The sequence below is a fragment of the Gossypium hirsutum genome, chromosome A08 (genome assembly GCF_007990345.1).
Source record: "Gossypium hirsutum isolate 1008001.06 chromosome A08, Gossypium_hirsutum_v2.1, whole genome shotgun sequence".
Classification (NCBI taxonomy): Eukaryota; Viridiplantae; Streptophyta; class Magnoliopsida; order Malvales; family Malvaceae; genus Gossypium; species Gossypium hirsutum.
Genome location: NC_053431.1, coordinates 7,752,649 through 7,772,399, shown reverse-complemented (window position 1 = coordinate 7,772,399; position 19,751 = coordinate 7,752,649). Strand labels below are relative to the sequence as shown.

General features: G+C 31.1%; 1 protein-coding gene, 1 long non-coding RNA gene and 1 pseudogene across 2 annotated transcripts; 1 reads left to right on the top strand and 2 right to left on the bottom strand.

The window, feature by feature from the left end:
• Positions 1-2,379: 2,379 nt before the first annotated feature.
• On the bottom strand, positions 2,380-5,101 carry LOC107950502 (O-fucosyltransferase 20). Its single transcript, XM_016885357.2, has 6 exons — positions 4,154-5,101; positions 3,894-4,062; positions 3,681-3,770; positions 3,320-3,603; positions 2,969-3,227; positions 2,380-2,884 (listed from the first exon to the last, which is right to left on the bottom strand). The coding sequence occupies exons 1-6, from the start codon at positions 4,747-4,749 to the stop codon at positions 2,657-2,659; spliced, it is 1,626 nt and encodes a 541-aa protein (XP_016740846.2). The 5' UTR covers positions 4,750-5,101; the 3' UTR covers positions 2,380-2,656.
• Positions 5,102-9,510: 4,409 nt separating this feature from the next.
• On the bottom strand, positions 9,511-14,719 carry LOC121204941 (uncharacterized). Its single transcript, XR_005900084.1, has 2 exons — positions 14,186-14,719; positions 9,511-10,066 (listed from the first exon to the last, which is right to left on the bottom strand). It is a non-coding gene; the product is annotated as an uncharacterized lncRNA (long non-coding RNA).
• Positions 14,720-15,915: 1,196 nt separating this feature from the next.
• Positions 15,916-19,398, top strand: LOC107888652 (microtubule-associated protein TORTIFOLIA1-like; annotated as a pseudogene).
• The last annotated feature ends 353 nt before the right edge of the window (positions 19,399-19,751 follow it).

Here is a 19,751-nt window from a genome sequence, read left to right as displayed (position 1 = left end):
ATATTACAACACAAACCCACCACAAGGTTGAGTGAACTAATTCAATTCGATTAATTAATTCAATTTTAATCAAATTTCACATACCCTTATTCATTACCCCCACTAACTTTTATGTTGTAATATTATTTTAAATATTAACGACATCGATATTTCTCTAATAAAGAATCTTAAAAGTTTTCACTGTGATTCGGAAAACAATTAATTAAACCTTCAAAATTATATTTTCTATTGAAGCTTTAAAGTCTGTTATGTAATGACATGATAGCAAATATAGCAAGTTGATGATGTGGTAGTTGACATGGCAAACAAATATGAAAATTGATGCCATGAGAGTATATGTGGGCCCTTGATGAAATGGCATATTATAGATTTTTTAGGATTTTTTTATTGATTTTACATCAATAATAAATTTAGATAAATAGTTGTTTAGATTTTGAATTGGGACAATTTGTCTAAGTTCATTTTGGATATACATTTTTATTGATTTTATATATTTTTATAATTTCAAAAAATAATATTAATCATATGATATTTTAGGGAAAATTTTAGGTATTTTTTGAAATTTTAGATTTTTTTTCAAAATTTTGGGATTTTTTTTTATATTTTTAGATTTTTTAAATAATAAAACATGTATCCAGAACATAAATATAAAAAATTAATAAAATTATAAAAAAAATATAAAAATTTATAATTGTTTGTAGACTTAAACAAAATTATCTAGATCAAACAAATCACCTGAAAGTTATAACAACTTAAACATGATTTGCAGTTACTTGAATTGCAGTTGTAATATTTGAATTAATTGAATTGTTTTATTTATACTATTTATAAAGCTCTTCACTGAGTTGGTATTATTAAGGGTGTTCAAATTTCGGTTAAAATTGAATTAATCGACCGAACCAAACTAATTTGGTTAATTGGTCTATTAACTGATCTAGTTCGGTTAGAGGTAAATTAATGATTTTTTGGAAGTTTGGTTATTGATTAATTCGGTTCGGAATCGGGTAATTAACCGAATTAATCAAACTTAATAATTAATAATACAAATTATATGTAGTTTTAATTCGGTTAATTCGGATAATTCGGTCAAATGAACATTATCAATTTATTGTCTTGATATGTTTTATAATTGTTTTAACAAAAAAAACATATAAATTTCAGTTAATCTAGTTAATGGACTGAATTAACCAAAATATTTCGGTTTGGTTAATTTTTTTGAAAAAAATTCAGTTCAGTTAATGGTTAAAGGATTAAAAAGTTTGATTAATTTGGTTAATACTAATTCAGTTCAGTTAATCGTTTGGACACCTCTAAGTGTCACCCATCAACCAAATCTCAACTCAAATAGGAAAATTACATTAATGGCTCTTCACATTTAAAATAAATTATATTATTTGAGGGTACTTTAGCCTATACTAATTAAGTTAGCAAAACCTTTAATTTACCACTCAACCAAAATTTTATTTTGATATTTTTATACATTTTAATTTTATCATGCACACTTTATTGTCTCCTTTAGACTTAATATTAATGACAACACAATGATAAACAATTTAATCTAATTATTATTATTTTAATATAGTACATATTTCATATATTATTATTAATTAGTTTCAAATTGCACACTTCATTGTTGGCTGTATGTTATTTTTAAACACATATTTATATTCTAAATTTAGGATTTCCACCTACATACACATGCGATCAGATATCTAGCAATTTTTTAAACATTTTTGTATTTTTTACTTCTTCAAATTTTAAAGAGTATTATTTTTATTTGTTTTCTAATTTTATCACTTTTCTCATAATTTTTAGAATTTCTTTTAAGAATATTATTTTTTTAAAATATATTTTCCAATTGCCATGTCATCCATAATCAATCATGTCATCAACCCAATTAACATAAAGATAACGTGTCCAGGGACTTCAACGAAAAACATAATTTCGAGTCCTAATTTATTATTGGTTTTCAATTAAGGGCTCAATTGGTGTCGTTTTCTTCAATTGGTTATTCATTTATTTTACTATGATTCTTTTATCATTTAAGCTATATATATATATTTGAATAAAAGGTAAAAAAATTATTTTTAAAAAATGAAAGTTAGAAAATAAAAAAAATATTTTGAGGCCCCAAAACTTTGAAATATCGTGTTTCACTCTGTGTAAATTATGTATGGATTTTCAATGTAGATTTATTCTAGTTTAAGGCACAAACTTTTGTGAGATTTGTCTAGACTTATTTTGATTTAGGTTCATATATATTAATTATTGATTGGATTATATTTTGTAATGTTAATTCTAGTTATAGTTACTGAAATGATTTTTTTTTAATGGTAAGATATAACTCTGATTATAAAAAATATATTTTCCTATAAAGAATTAAAAAAAAATGTATTCCCATTAGTAGATATCTATCTATCTACACTGCTTTGAATACATTAAGCACACAACATATGCAATGCAAACACAGTGTACCTACCGTGCAACCAAAAAAAATTGCATAGGCAACCGCTCTTGAATTAACGCTCTGCTACTCCAAATTAAAAGAATCCTGACTCATCATCATCATTATCAACTTTTCAAAGGGCTCTCGATTCTGCGTGAAGCAATGCGACTATCTTGTTTATGTTGAAAAGCCTCCTAGCCTTGAGTGGGTTTATGTAGTTTTGTTGCGCTTGCACATGCATTCTGGAACTGGATACTTGGTTACATCCCTTCCAGCTTTGCTACTTCTCAGTTCCGGCTGTCCTAAAGATTCTTGGTGCAACTCTTTTATGATCCTGTTGAACTCTGCTTCTGGGAGAGATGAGTTCACAAAATATGGGAGCATGTGTCTTTTATTTGGAGTTATGTACTTTTTATGCCCTGCATATGCTCTTTGTCCCTAAAATCAACAAATCAAGCTTCAGTTTTTAAAAAAGAATGAAAGCTATACACATAGGTAAAGTCTATGATTGTTTTCTCATACCTGAATGGCGTGGCCCATATTTCCACCATGGGAGGCCATGAAAACATCACTTTTCTCAGAAACTATATAGTCAATGGCTGCCATAAAAGAAGCCTTATTAGCAAATGGTTCTAGTTCACCAGGCAATGCAAGACCTTCCTTATTGTAGAAATGGGGAAATTCTCTGGTTAATGGTGACAAGGCTTCTTTTCCGCCCAGTGGTTGCCCTCCAGCCCAGTATATTCTAGCACTCCTGGGCGCCCCCAGAGCTTTAAGCAGCCTAAAGTATACAACAACATATTGAAGATTGTTCACTAAAAAAATAAACAAGTAGCAGCTCATGGTGAAGTCATAAGAGAACTAGTTCTTTACCTAGTCACTTCAAAAGCATTCAAGGGGCATAGCCCTGCAAGTTTTCTTTCATGGTAACTCAGGTTTGATTTTGCAGTAAGAAATTCAGGGTGCCTTCTCCTTTCATTGTGGACTATCTCATCATATTCCTTACTCAAGCCTGGAAGACAACCAGTTCTCACCCATACATCCTTCTCGATTCGAAGATGAAGAGCAAAATATGGTCCCTTGCTCTGCATTCTCCGAGCGAGCTTGTTACCGAGTTCCAGGATCGGCGGAGCAAATCTTAATGCTTGAAATGCCACCTGATAATCAATAATAAACAAATTAGAATTGCATATAATTCTAGAAAAAGAACTTGGTAAAGAACAGCGCAATGTACCTTGCAGCGAAGCTTTTGAAGATCAGGAGGAAGATCTTTAGAAAGCCTAGAATCCAGACCTCGTAAAAGCAAAACTCCTTCCTTGTTTATCTTTTGCACAAAAAGAATCATATCAATATGCATCTATTTGATCATAAAACACTTTTAACTCCTATAGTTAAACAGAATGTGTCACAATGCTTAATATGTGGGGGCATGAACATGATTGCATACCCGCTTGAGATACCGTGAACGAATCCATTGAGGTGAGACATGAAGTGGAGTACGTTTCTCCTCTACTGGCCTTGTCATTACATGTGTAGAAGGCAATGAGGATAGTATACGTACATCATCGGCTAGAACTTTCTTGAAATGACCCAAATCGAATATATCAGAAAATTCACTGCAACCACAGAAAAGCATCATATTGACAGTTAGTTAGTAATGAAGCTTGAGCATATATGTTTTTTTTATCTATAAGTATGATACATTACCTCTCATCACCCCAGATGATATTGACTTGCAAGACAGGAACAACCAAAGCAGCGCCGAGAATCCTAGCAATAACAACAGCATCCACAATCTGATTCCTCTGTTGATTCATGCCACCCGAAACCACCACCAGCAAGTACTTGCGTCTGCCATTCAAAATGGCCTCACTTGCTTTTCTATACTTAGCAGAAAACTCCAAACAAGGCCTGTAACCCATCCCATCAGGCTGCTTCCAAAACTCACTTTCCAAATGCAAAGGCCGAGGACTTTGCAATTGGCTGGTAACCAAGACTTGGTGGTCTCTTTCACCAACTTTGCCAGTGTTGGAACCGAAACTTTGGGAACATAGAACCAAAGTGTTAACGTTCCAGCCCAACCTCAACAAGCCAACAAGAACAAAGAGAAAGAGAGCCGACAGGCACACCCTGGGGCGTCTGCATGAGTAGTTGTGGCCGACAAAGAAGCTGCTGTTGAGGTGTGCCTTCTTTGGAGAAAGGAGGAGAGATTGGAGAGAAGAGGAAGAAAGAGAGGTGATTATCTGAGACGGAACAGATATGTACGACTGCTTCTTGGCTTTACACTTGTTTGACTTCCCCATTAAAACACATCAAAATGCCGCTATACCAATAGGTTTTAGTTTCTTGTTTCTTGATTTAAGTATTATTATTGTTTATTACGAACAAGAAAAAACAAACCCAGAACTTGGAAATGAAATGACATGTCTTGTTTCCATTTCATTCCAACATCGAAGAATTTGTCAAGAGAGGGAATAAAGAAGAAGAAGAAGAAGAAAAGGAAGAGATCCACAAAGGCAGGCTGGCATTGATGAAGTCTTTGTTTCTACACTTTCCATTTGGACTTTCACCTTTTATTATAGAATTTTTCATACAGGCTTAGTTATTGAGTAATCTACCATCCAATCATCATCATGTCTTAAGTCTTGACAACATATTTTTAACATCATTCTCCACTCAAATTATATATCATCTTTTATCTACTTTATGTATTATTAATAAAATTAAATAAGAACACATCATTTAAAAAAAAGTTTTAAATGAAACTGATTTACCAACAATATACAGATTTCAATACCTCAAATATATTTATCTTTATCTTATTATAAGATCAGCAATTGCTTGTTAACATTATTATATTATGTTAATAATAATAAAAAAACCCAAAAGAGTATCAAAATATTTTAATGTGCATCCAACTCCCAAGTTTGAAAACTATGGCAATTATTCTCTCTTTCATTTTCGGTAAGCCGTCTTTTTCCAAATACTAGTCCACTCCCTTGTAACCTTTTTCATTTTGCCGGTGAAAAGATAAAAATAATTTTATTGTTTGATGAAGAAAAAGTTAGTATTATAATATTGAATAGGATGGAAGTTTGTATCATTAAATATATCTTCTTTAACGTATGTTTTAGATATATATGTATTAAAGGAGAATATATTGGAAAGGTAGTGATGTATTGGCAAAGAGGAGATGATAATTAATGAGAAATGGAGATAAGAGGTGTTTCTTAGTTTTGATGATCATGAGGAGAAACATGCATAGAGTGGCCACCTTATTCTGCAACTTTTTGATGCAGCAGAAGCAACTGTTTCCTTACAAGAAAAGGCCATCCCATTGTTCTTCATCCCTTTCTGTGGGCCATTTAAGAGGCCAAGTTAGTAAAAAAATTTGTGGGGAGTTAACATTATAAATTTGTCATTGTATAATTTATAATTTTAGAAGAGATCAATTTATAATTTTACTCTTTTTTTAAGCCCAAGGCCGGAGTGAATCCGGAATTTTTTAGAGGATCAAAATTAAATTATAAACTTTTGAGATATCAAATATAGATTTTATCATTTTAGAAGCGCCTAAATAGAATTTCTTTTCATTTTTTGGAGCCAAAGCATAACTTTCTCTTGTATTAGTTTTTAATTTGGTCATTTATAAGGGATTAGAATTGTAATTTTACCGCAAGGGTGGCAGCAAGAGCAAGGGCAGGTCAGGGCTTGACCCTCTAAAATTTAAAATTTCTCTTTAAACACTCTAAAATCTATAAAATTATATGTTAATAGATGGTAATATTACAATTTGACACCTTAATTTGATAAAATTTTAATTTAATCTTTCTAAAAACTAAAAAATATAAATTAATATAATAATAAAATTACATTTTACCTCTTCATCCAAATATTTTGTAAGTTCACCCCAAAGCCAATCGGATAAACCCACCCCTGGACCTTTCCTCTTTCTTTGTATCTATCTTAATTGCACAATCTTCCTTTCTATTTATCCTTCTCTTTTTTAAGACACTGTGTTGGGACTTAAACATGCAAATCATGATAACATCATCATTATCATCCATGCACATCATCCACCCAACCATAGTAATATCTAGTCTTGAACCAAATACTTAATGTTTGATCACCAAGTCCTCCAACCAACAGTATCAAAATGGTTAGGTTTAAATGCATGTATGTATGCAATCAATAACTGTATATATAATCCATCAGTAAAAGAGATATTAGTAATACACCAATCAGCAAAATGGATCCATGGTTAAAGTATTAATCTACATGGTCATCATTTAATCTAAACAGCTGTCTAATATATATTCTTCGAAAAGAATGTATAAAATTATTCTCACCCATGGTCTCAAACCATAATTACATATTAATTGTGCTAGTTAGGGTACATGTAATTAATGGTGGTATTATATTCATCATAATCAAAGCTAGCTTGGTTTCTAATTGTCATAATATTGGCTTGAAGATCAAGTCAAATAATAATAGTTCTTTTTTCTTTTTTCAATTTTGTTCTTCCCTTTGTGTATCAAACAAGCTACTAGAAGTTCGTGGTGTTGTAGTTGTGAGTTGTTGTGACGTTACTATCAAAACAAAACAAGTAAAAAAAGAAAGGGAAGTGGTTGCAATATTATTGAAGAATAGAATAATGATGAAATGATGAATGAGTATAAGTCTGGTGTCTATTTTCAACATTACATATGTACATTTATATATTATGACCAATCATTGGTTTATTCTCAAATGAATCATCAATGTATATGACCAACTTTCATTCAAGCATTAATTAATTTTCCTTGATTCTTTCTGTTTTCTTTTTTCTAAAAATGTTGAACTTATTTGGGACCAATAGTGGCCCATATCATAATTGAATCATATTTAATTTTAGTTGTGTCACTAAATTGGTACAAAGAAAGTAGTTTAATTTCTCAAAAAATATTAATGCAATTATAATTAAGCGTTGTTAACGTTTTATTGGAAGGAGGATGGGCTATATAAGTTGATTATGACATCGTAACAACTTTGGATTTACAAGATAGACCGTTTTTGTTTTAGGATATTCTCTAGAATATTTTAGTAAAATTGTGGTTTTATGGGGTGATCATACTTGAATATACATGGGTATTTATATCTAGGTAAACAATTTCGACTGGTTATGGCTATTGTACTTGTCTTGGTAGGATTGTGTCTTCATACCATAGTAGCTGATACTGTGCTGGTACCAGTCATATTGGGTGGTACATACTATTTCGGTCCTCAACTGATATCAAGTAATTTAAGTTCAGTTTCGTTCAAGATTTTGATGCATTTTGATTGTTCCGGCATGTTTCAACCTATTTCGATCTATATTGATTTATATCGGTATGTATATGCCCGTACTGGTTGGTGCCAAGTTTTGATATTTTAATCCAAACTTTTATTTTTTATCCTAAGCATTTTTAAAATGGGATAATATAATTTTTGGCCCCTAAACTTGGTAACTAGGTCCACTTTGGTACATGTACTTTTTTTGGAGGTCACTTTGGTGCCTAAACTTGACAACCAGATCCATTTTGGTCCTCGAACTGGGATTTCATTAAGATTTGATGATGACACCATTGTTTTTGGAAGAGGACTAGATTGATCGGTTGGACCAATTAGACCGAACACGACTGGTATATTGATTCAAACTAGACCTGATCAGGGTTGGGCTGATGTAAAATTTTAGGTCCACTTTCTAGGCCTAGGCTAAAAATGAGCCTAAAATTTTGCCCAAGCCCGACCCATATTAAAAATGCTAAACTTGAGCTTGACACAACCCGACTATAATAACTTATTTTAGATTATTTTTTAGATAAAAACAAAATTAAAGAAAATAATGCATTGAATATACTAAAAATGTTAAAATAATTTTTTCCCAACAAATTGAAAGTACCCAAAAAAAAAAGAGTATAGGCATGTGATTGTGGTCGGGCCAGGCCCGAGCCAAATATTCTGCCAGAAGCTCGATCTGTTTAGAAAATAGGCCTTATTTTTTATCCAAACCCATTTTTCAGGGCTATATTTTTGTCTAAACTCTCTTGCTTTTCAAGTGGGCCTTCGGGTCTGGGTGAGTGGGCCTTCGGGTCTGGGTGAGTGGCCCGACCTATGATCAGTCTAGTCCAAACAAAGGGGTTGAACCAATTAAATAAAAATTGCTTGAAACTAGTAAAAATCTAAAATTGGGACAAAAACTAATAGTTGAACTCATTTAATAATTTTTTTAAAAAATTATTAATTATTAATTATTTATTTAATTATTTTTGGTTCAACAATTGAACTGATCAAATTGATTTAATCAAGAACCAATGGTCTAATCGATTCAGTGTAACAACCCTTACCCGACCTGATCGTCGAGTTGAGATACCGGGATGGAACATTTGTTCTTGGAGCAATTACAATAATAACATATTAATTAAACATTCATAATGCATATAGAATATGGTTTACTAACTTAACCGAGCTTAAAACGAGCTTTCAAAAACTTTTCGTAACGACCCAATTTTCAATGGTGCCGAAAATAGTGGTTTTAGGATGCCAATTTCGACGAGTGAGTCCATAGCTATATTGAATATTGATTTGATAACTTTACTAATTGGATAGTTAGTTAAAGTATAAGTGGTTCGACCCTAAAGTTAGTGGTTTTGGAAATGAGGTATCAGACCTTGTTTTCATAAATCAAGCTTTTAAATATTTTTATTAAAAATTTACAGAGTTTTTATATAGGTGAATTGAATTCTGATCCAAAAATTTGAACGACTGGATGGTTAATTAGGGTACAATGACTAAATCATAAAGATCGTAAAAGTTAATCGCTATTGATTTTTGTTAGTTAAAAAGCTTAATTAGTAATTATCCAAGGATAAGAGGCAATTAGCCCCTTTATAATTGTTAGGGATGGTTAATGCTTGTGCTTTTATTAGAAGTATATGTTGATTTAATTAAAATTATAATAATGTATGTTATAATAAAAGAACATAAAGGTGGAAGGAAAGATAATTTTCATTCTCATATTCCTTCACCGTTTAAACACCATAGGAGAAGAAAAATGAAATCTTCAAAGTAGTTCAATAATCGGCCCTTGCATGTAAGCAATTTTAAAGTCTATTTTTGTAAATTTAAAAGAAGAAATAGAAAACAACAAAAATAAAATATATTCTAAACCTAATATAAAAATGAAAAGAAAAGAAAACCTAACCTAAAACTATGAAAAACTAAAGGGCAATGTTCGGCCTACAAAAATCTGCCTTCCAAAACTTATAAAGTAGAATTTGTAATATACTAACATTTAACCTAGCATTAACCATTATGCCCTCAAATGAAAAAAAGACTTAAGCTTGCTTGGACACAAAATTGCTCCTGGCAACGGTATCGCAACGCCCAACCTTCAGTGTCGTAATACCCAAAACAGTAGCTAAATCGGGGTCTTGGGGGTTTCGGTGTCGCAATACCATCCCTCAATGCCGCGATACCACTGGAAAATGACTTCATTTCTTCACTTCAACACCTTCGAGGATATCATAACTTCCATGGCATTTGTGTTTTGATACTCGCTCTAAATAACATTCTCCTCGAGTTTGAGCCCTTATTGTTTTCCTACACCAACTTAATCACATTGTTAGGTTCCTCACAGCATGTTTAGCCAATTTGGGTGTCAAAAGGGTGTAAAACTAAACAACAATTGTTTATTAATGCTTAGAACTAAAAATTGCCAAAAACATATAAAAAGACACTTAAATTGCTTGAGAATAAGTTAATTAAATGTATTAGAGAGTCTAATTTGACGTGTTAAATTACGATCGAACTCCTTTACATTTAAGTCTTTGTTTGTCTTCAAGAAAACACACAAAACATGCATAAGACGACCTTTGGAATATGTTAACCAATAAGAAGCATAACAATCAAATATTGAATTCGTACAAGACATTTCTCGCATGCAACTTAATATTGATGTTTAGCTAACGTAAGTACTCCTCAAGCAAATATACCTAGTTCACCGAGTTAAGAAATAACAAACCTAGAGGCAATTCAAATGAATAAATACTCAATTATGTGATTCATCAACATAAGCTATATAGATACGTAGTAGACACAAAATGAGAATAAAAAACATCCATTAAGCTAATTATAAACAAATCAAGAAAATCGTACAAAGGAAATGTTTAGGTCACATAAGTCTTCTAGGTTCGTAACGTTTAGAAGCTTATGATGATTTGGATTTCAAACACAAAGATAGCTTGAAATAGTTTCAAGCACTAGAAACAGTAAAGCATATGACATTGTTCCTCATTCTTCTCCAAATTAGTCATTAAGCTCACCACTTTATTTCTCCTTCTCTCACCTTCCTTTTCTCTCCAAAGAAATGGAAAATATTGTTCAATATTAGTGCATACAAAAAGCTAGCGAGCACTAGCCTATTACGAAATGAAATATTTCTTTCAAGCTCAAAAATGATTTTTCGTTTAAGTGTTTTCTAAAAATTTTCATGCTTTCACTCACAATGTTTTTATTCACTTTGCTTTTAACCCTCACATTGCTTTTATTCACTCAATTTTTTTTATATCTACGAAGAGTCTATACGCACCATATTAAACAATCTCTTCTCTTTTCTCTCAAGAATAATTTGAAACCACTAAAATGTCTCTACCTAACCCTTGATATCCATGCTCCAACGTCCATTTCAAATTGCATTTTAAGATCAAGGATAGAGAAGAGTTGAGTTTTTAACTCAGTTTAAGCTCAAGGTTTCACAAATATAGGTTCATCAATAAAGGATAATTTTGAGGCTCAAATCATGGGATCTAGGGATAACATATCATCAAGGTTAGTCATTTAGGCTCTTAACTAGTCAAATAATGCCTCAGGTTATCCCTAAACATATTATAGTACACAATTTCAATCATGCCTACATTTACCCTAATGAATAACAATTATTCAAGCACTATTTATCTACAAACATCTATACAATCTATCTATCATATGACACAAATCGTATACATTTACATAAAGAATAATTACCTCTAATCTACTTTTAAAATATCAAAATTATCTAACATCAATCAAAATTTACATGCTCAAAAGTCAACAATACATCATTCAATATCAGCAACCAATAATCCCAATGCCAACATATTTCAAGCACCATAAAAGAACCGATGGTCTAACTAGTTCGCTTAGCGACCCAATTCTAAAAATGTTGAGTTTTGTTGATGATATATTGTATTATAAGTAAAATTAAATATTTATTGTTTGGGTTTTGAAAGAAATGTGAAAGAAGGGAGAACAAAAAAAATTCTCATGCTTTTTAATCAATCCTAAATTTTGAAATTCAAAATTTTTAAATTTATTCAAATTAAAAATTAACATTTTATTTATTATCAAATTTAAAATTTCAAAATCCAAATTCAAAATCATTTTGCCCATGTTTCCAAATAATATCACGGAGAAAGTTGGAAATTTTATTGTAAGAATATAATATATAAACAAAAGCATGGCAATGATAGGATAATAATATATATATTATTAGGAGAAAGAAAAGGACTAAATACCTGTCTGTATAATATTATATAACCCTAAATCATATCCTAATACAACAAAGGAGAGAGAGGGCTTTGAATAATAATATTAGTATTTAATACTTTCATGTGATTATTTGACCCTTTTCTCTGCTCCAACCCCATCTGCATTTATATATCTCCTCAGCTTTATTTTCTTTTCCACTCATCCTTTCACCTAAATATTTATTTTATTCTTAAACTCACTGATTAAATTTGGATTTGAATTAGAAGATAAATTTTTTTAATATTCTTTTTTTATACATAATTTGAATTTGAATTTTATTTTAATTACTTACCAAGCATGAATAATATTTATAGACGAATCAGATTAAATACTAAAGGCCGAGTATAAATAGTAATAAAATATAATAAAATGCAATTTGTCAAAATAATTTCAATATATATATATCTAACCTATTAATTTACCACAAAAAATTCCTCTAAATTATTAATTTCAATATTAATTCGCTTAATTTAATTGTAAGATTTAGATTTTCAATAAATTATTTTAGAATTCACATTCAACATTGTGTGCTTGTATGAGTAATGATAAGCAATATGATATTTCAATAAAAAAAAAGTGACACATGATATAATAATTTATATATAAATATTATTTAAATTCTATCACACGTATATAAGTGTAAATTACATATTTAAATATAAAGATGAGTTTTAAAAATAATATACAATAAATAATAAAATATATGGTTTAAAATTAATTAATAATAACAATATATAAAATATGTATGTTATTAAAATAAAAAATTAGATTAAATTTTAAGTAAAATAAAATTTAAACACATAAATACGTCATATTATAAAAATACTAAATGAATTCAATTGTTTATAATTGTATTGTCATCGGTCATGAGTTGATGTTAAGTTAATTTATGAAACCAACTAAATCAACAACATTAATATATATATATACACACACGATTGATGGAAGTTATAAAATAAAAATGTATAAAAAATATCAAAGTGAATCATAAGTTGAATGGCAAATTTATAATTTTCTTGATGCATTTGGCATGGGTTCAAATCCATTTATATGCACTTTCGAATAATATAGCTTATTTTAAATGTCAACAACCCAAATGAAGTAGTAGTTAAGAACTCTGTGTTAACATTTAAGATCTAAGGTTTAGGTTCTTATAATAAAATCCTCATTTATAATGTACCAAAATATATATCACTTATTTTAAATATAAAATAACATTTTAATAATTTTCTTAATCAAATTAATGACATCTATTCAATTAAAATTTTAAATAATTTTAATCTCTTGAAATTCAACTTAGTTAAATAAGTAAACTTAAACCCAAAAACAAAGTTTATAAGTTAATTATCTAATAGATGGGTTATGCTCAAATTTGAGTAGGGCCATTTCATATATAAATTTAATCATAAAGGGAAAATGAGTGTCAGGGTATCTTTACCATATATATAGGGGTGTTTGGTGCTTTAATTCTAATGAGGGCTGAATCTAAAATTTCTTCACCACCTTAAAATTGAATTATAAATTTTTAAGTTATCAAAAATTATATTATAAATCATTCTATGTTAGAATTTGTGTAAATTTTTGTTTAAGAAATAAATACAGTGACAAAATAAGAAGATCTGTAAGGGCGAGAGGCCTGGGGCATAAAATTCATATAAAAGTACGCTTCTTCTATTTAACATTGATTAGAATAAGATTTTTCAATCTTTAAACAGATGTAATCGAAACTCCTCTCGTATCATCTAATTTTTAATATTAATAAATTTCTCTTTCTCTACCCGTGACTTTTTTTCTTATTACTTTACGATTATTCTATTGTTATTATCAACGTCTACTATAAAACTTTAAAATAATATTATTCCTATTTTAATTATTTTAAATTTTTATTATTATTTATACATTAATCCACAAATAAATTACTAAATTGACAAAATATTTTTATTAGAGTTAGGTAACTCTCGAAATTCAAAACACTTATTCTAGTTTCCTTCTTTATTGTTCATTTCATGGGAAAACTCTTAAAAAGAAAATAAAAGTCAAATTAACCCGAAATAAACGTTAACAACTGAAGGAAAACAAATTTCAACTCAGCAATTTATCAAACAAATGGAAGACAAATTCAAAACTGACATATAACTTACAAACATCACTCACCATAAACACTGTAGCTCCCGAGTTAAGAGCGCTGTTGATCATCTTCCTCTCCACAGGACCTGTAATTTTGACCCTCCGATCAGCCACCGCCGGCAGAACCGGCGCACAAGTCCAGTCCCCTTCTCTGATATACTTCATGAGAGAATAGATATTTCAGAGAGAGAATTTTAGATCTTTGCTTTTCTTATGGTTTTTGTTTCTGCTTGGGTTTTATTTCAAAAATATAATTGGAGATTCAACTCAAAATTTAGAGTTTTCTTTTTTATTTTTTTTCTAAAAAATAGAGAAGGATAAATCGCCAAACTTATTGCCGTCTTCCATTCAGTATTCAGGTTTTTCATCAGCCAAGAATGCTTTAAACTCACGAGTTGTTTCAGTCAAAGCTTGGATTGGGTTTCTTTTGCAAACTACTAGTTTTGTTTTAGTTTTTTTTTTCTTTTTGAGGTTTATGGTGATGGTTTGGAGCAGAGAGAGGGGGGAGGGAATGATGTTGGTTCTGTTTGAGAGAGGGAAGGGGAAGGGAAATGGTGGATGGAGATGGGGAAGATTAGGGGTGTGCATAATTCGGGTAAAACCGAAAAAATTCGGTTAACCGACCGAATTCGGTTAATCGGTCGGTTAACCGAATTTTTTCGGTCGGGGGTCGGTTAATTTTTTTATGATTTTTCGGTTAACGGTTAATTCGGTTCGAAACCGGTCGGTTAACCGAAAATTTTCGGTTAACCGAAAAAATTAATAAATAAAATTATCCAACCCAACCCAAACTCAATTACCCAACCCAATAAAACTAAAACTAAAGTTTACCCAATTACCTAATCCAATAAAACTAAAACTAAAAGACAACCCAATTTACTAAAGTCTAAAACCCAATTTACTTTAATAATTTATAAATTTTTTAAATTTTAAAAATAAAAAATAAAAAAAATTCAGGTATTTTTCGGTAATTCGGTTAATTCGGTTAATTCGGTTAATTCGGGTAATTCGGGTAATTCGGGTAATTCGGGTAATTTTTAACCAAAAATAAAAATACATAATTTTCGGTTAATTCGGTTAACCGACCTTATTAACCGAAAAAATTTCGGTTCGGTTAAATTTTTTTTAAAAAAAATCGGTTCGGTTAACGGTTAAAATTTTTGGAAGGTCGGTTAATTCGGTTATAGTAATTTCGGGTCGGTTAACCGGTCGGTTAACCGAATGAACACCCCTAGGGAAGATGAAGATGGAGAGAGAGGATACTTTTAATTTATTTTTATTTTTTCAGTTTTTTAGTTAAATTAAGGGAAAATAAAATTTTAATTATGTGTCAACTTTTGATTTGTCGAGGAAATAAAGTTTAAGTAGATGGTTTGATAAAAGAAATTTAGATACCTAACTTAAAATCAAGTTAGGTATAATTTGAGAGTTAATTATTCAATTAAGCCTTAATAAAATCAGGTTAAAATAATAAGTTTAGTATAGTCAACACTTTTTTTAATGTGATTTACTTTATAAAATTATTTTTATTAAATAAAAAATATTCACATAGCTTAATATTTTCAATAATTTTTTTATTATTAAAAATATTTAAATTAAATATTTAATAATAATGTTTTTCAATAATCTTCATTATTAACAAATATTTGAATTAATCCACAATGTATATTTTTTTTTCACATTTCGATTAAATTTGTTACATGAATACATTTGAAAAATAAATTGTGTATTGATTCAAGATTGTAAAGATATAGAGCATGTTTGGTTGGATGTATTGGCTATGCCAATACACCCCTAATCGGTGGCCCCACATAAACTCATGTTTGGTTCAGTGTATTGCCTTAATACACTCCTATTACGTTACGGATGTAATCCATATTTTCTCTGCTTTAACACCGATTCCCAATCCCTTCCAAAAGCAAGGATCAGCTAATCGGTGTCTGTTTTACCCTTCCCAGCCGAAATCGATCTCCACCCCCACTCTCTCCCTCTCCCTCTCCCTCCCAACATCAACAGAAGTTGCCAGTGAACCAAACCTCCACCCGCTCAGATCTTTCGCCGACTTTCATCTTGGCATCTTGGCATCTTTCGCCAACATCAACAGAAGCGGCAAGTGTTTCTTCTCTTTTTTTACTTAATTTGGATTTTTAATTTTCTTTCTCATGATTGTTTTGTCGACAAAAAACAGAATTGTGTTCTTCAACTATGGTGGGTTTTGTCTGTTGAAATTAGGGTTTTTTTGGGATAAATTTTGAATTCTCCTGCATTTTGATTCTATCTTGTATCCTTCACAGTTGTCTGTTGAATGATCCCTTTTATCCCCTTTTTTGCCAAATCTCGAATCCAGGAAAAAAATAATTTCTTTTTTTCTTCACTCTCTTTAGATCTCAGGAAAAAAACCTTCAAATGTTTCAACTTTAGCTCCTCCTTCAAACCCTGTTAAACCTTCTTCAGTGTCATCTCACCTTGCAATGGTAGAGCTAAAGCAAAGGATTTTAACCTCACTTTCCAAGCTCTCTGACCGTGATACTTACCAAATTGCTGTTGAAGACTTGAAAAGACCATCCAAACTCTGTCTCCCGAATCATTTCCCATGTTACTCAATTGCCTTTTTGATTCTTCAAATGATCCAAAACAAGCTGTGAAGAAAGAATCTTTGAGGTTACTTTCAGTGCTATGTAATTGCCATGGTGAATTGGCAGCTTCCCATTTGACTAAAATCGTTGCCCACATTGTTAAAAGGCTGAAAGATGCTGATTCTGGGGTGAAAGATGCTTGCCGCGATTCAATAGGGGCGCTTTCAGGGCAGTATTTGAAAGGGGAGAGTGGGGGGAATATGGTGGGATTGTTTGTAAAGCCGTTGTTTGAAGCAATGGAGGAGCAGAACAAAGGGGTACAATCTGGTGCATCGACGTGTATGGCTAAGATGGTGGAATGTGCATCTGATCCTCCTTTGCCTGCTTTTCAGAAACTGTGTCCAAGGATCTGCAAGCTGTTGAATAACCAGAATTTTATGGCCAAGGCTTCCCTTTTGCCAGTAGTGGCAAGTTTGTCACAGGTTTGTGTATTGCAGTTGTTTTGTGTTTGATTCATAAGGATATTGATGATTTATGTTGTTGGTTTTGTGGATGTCAAGTATCATCGTAAATGAATATCTTGTAGTTTCTTTATTGTTTACTTTGTGCTTGTTTTTTTTGGCTGGTATTGTAGATCTTGTTTTATTTGATCATGTGAATTAGGTAGCTAGGTGGGGAATAGATATGGAAAATTCCACAAATAGGAACAATTTGTTTTTTTGGTCAAAAAATAGGAAAAGAAAATTGAAGTTCTGTAAATTTATGATGACCATGTAGGTGGGAGCAATTGCACCTCAGAGCTTGGAAGCATTGCAGCTAAGCATCCACGAATGCCTTGGGAGCACAGATTGGGCGACGAGAAAGGCAGCTGCAGATTCTTTAAGTGCATTGGCACTGCATTCAAGCAACTTGATTGCAGATAGAGCATCTTCGACAATAACCATACTTGAGGGTTGTCGCTTTGATAGGGTAGCTTTTTGGAGTCATTTTTCTTGCATGCATGCATACATACTTATATATATGTATATTACTTTTACATCAATGCCTTGTGTATGATTTCATTGTGAAATTTTGATACATATTTTGGACATGACTGGTGCCAGACCATGTACTTTCTTTTCTTCATTACATGTGTTGATCTGGTCACTTTGCTTCGGGAAAACATGTATATCCTCCACATAGATTTCCTTTTTTTGTAGGAACTTGATATAATTAGAAATCCTAGGGTTAATTGTGTGACAGAATTTAGACTAATAGAAAATGTGGGTTTGGACTGTATGCATCCATGCTTTCTAAATTGGTTTTCAAGGGACTTTCAGCTAGCACATTATGATTAAGCAAGGTTAGGATTGAAGTCCTTTCACTATCATCTCTTCTAATGGTGCAGATATGACAGATTTACATTACTCAACACTGCCTCATGGAAATTTTATTCTATTGTAACGTTTAATCATTGGTCAACCAGATGAAACCTGTGAGAGATAGCATGACAGAAGCATTGCAATTATGGAAGAAGATTGCAGGAAAAGGGGAAGATGGAGCTGCAGATGACCTGAAAGCCTTGTCTCATGGTAAGTGTGTCAGTTAAGTGTTACGGGTTGTCCTTCTGATGTATAGGTCATTCATCTTATTGGATTAAACTTGTTTCAATGCTGTAGATGGTGACAATGCTCAGTCAGCTGAATCATCAGAAAAGAATGGCTCCAAAGATCCAAGTGCGGGTGATAAAAAAACACAGACTTCAGATTCTGTTTCTGAAGGCAAAGGTGGAAGCATTATTGACAAAGCAGTTGTAATTTTAAAGAAGAAATCACCTGCATTAACAGACAGAGAGTTGAATCCTGAATTCTTTCAGAAACTCGAAACAAGGGGACTCTGCCCTGCAATGCAATGCAATGCAATGCAATGTCTGGACTTCTTGGAGCAATGCAATGCATGCCCTTCAAGTAGGTGATATGGACTCTGCCTATGCAGAAGTTCTCTCTACAGGGGATGATCTCTTGCTTATAAAGCTGATGGATAGATCAGGCCCTATGGTTGATCAACTGTCAAATGAGATAGCAAATGAAGCCTTGCACGCTATTGTGCAATTTCTTATGGAGCAAGATTTGTTTGATATTTGTCTATCCTGGATTCAACAGGTATGGGTTCTTCATCTTTGAGCCATTTACTTCAAGCTGCTCTATTTAGACATTTTCTTTTATAAGTTTACTATTAAAAAAAAAATTCCTGTAATTATTCAGCTGGTCAAAGTGGTGATAGAAAACGGACATGATGCATTGGGTATAACGATGGAGTTGAAGAAAGAGCTTCTGTTGAATTTACATGAAGCAGCTTCCACGATGGATCCACCAGAGAATTGGGAAGGCGCAGTACCTGATCAACTTCTATTACAATTGGCATCTGCCTGGAAAATTGAGCTGCAACAGTTTGATAAGTAAATCTGCTGGTTTTGGTTTTGGAATCCTGTGTTGTTCTTGCAAACTTCATGATTATGTTACTCTGGTTCGGCGCATATATTTTACATGATGTAAATTTGAAGTGAAAGAAAACTAGCATCAATGGTTGAGGCCACTTATACATTTTTGTATATCATGTAAGATAGTGGCCTCTGATATAAATGTAAATGTACGTCTATTATACCATCTGTGCAAAACTAGCATCAACAGTATCATATATTATGATTTGAGTAAATTAATATAAGAACATTAATTATTAAGAATTTTTTAAAATTATATAGTTTAATTAAAATATATTTAATAATAATTATGTTAATTTATATTTTACAGTATCATATATTATGATTTGAGTAAATTAATATAAGAATATTAATTATTAAGAATTTTTTTAAATTATATAGTTTAATTAAAATATATTTAATAATAATTATGTTAATTTATATTTTACAGTATCATATATTATGATTTGAGTAAATTAATATAAGAATATTAATTATTAAGAATTTTTTTAAATTATATAGTTTAATTAAAATATATTTAATAATAATTATGTTAATT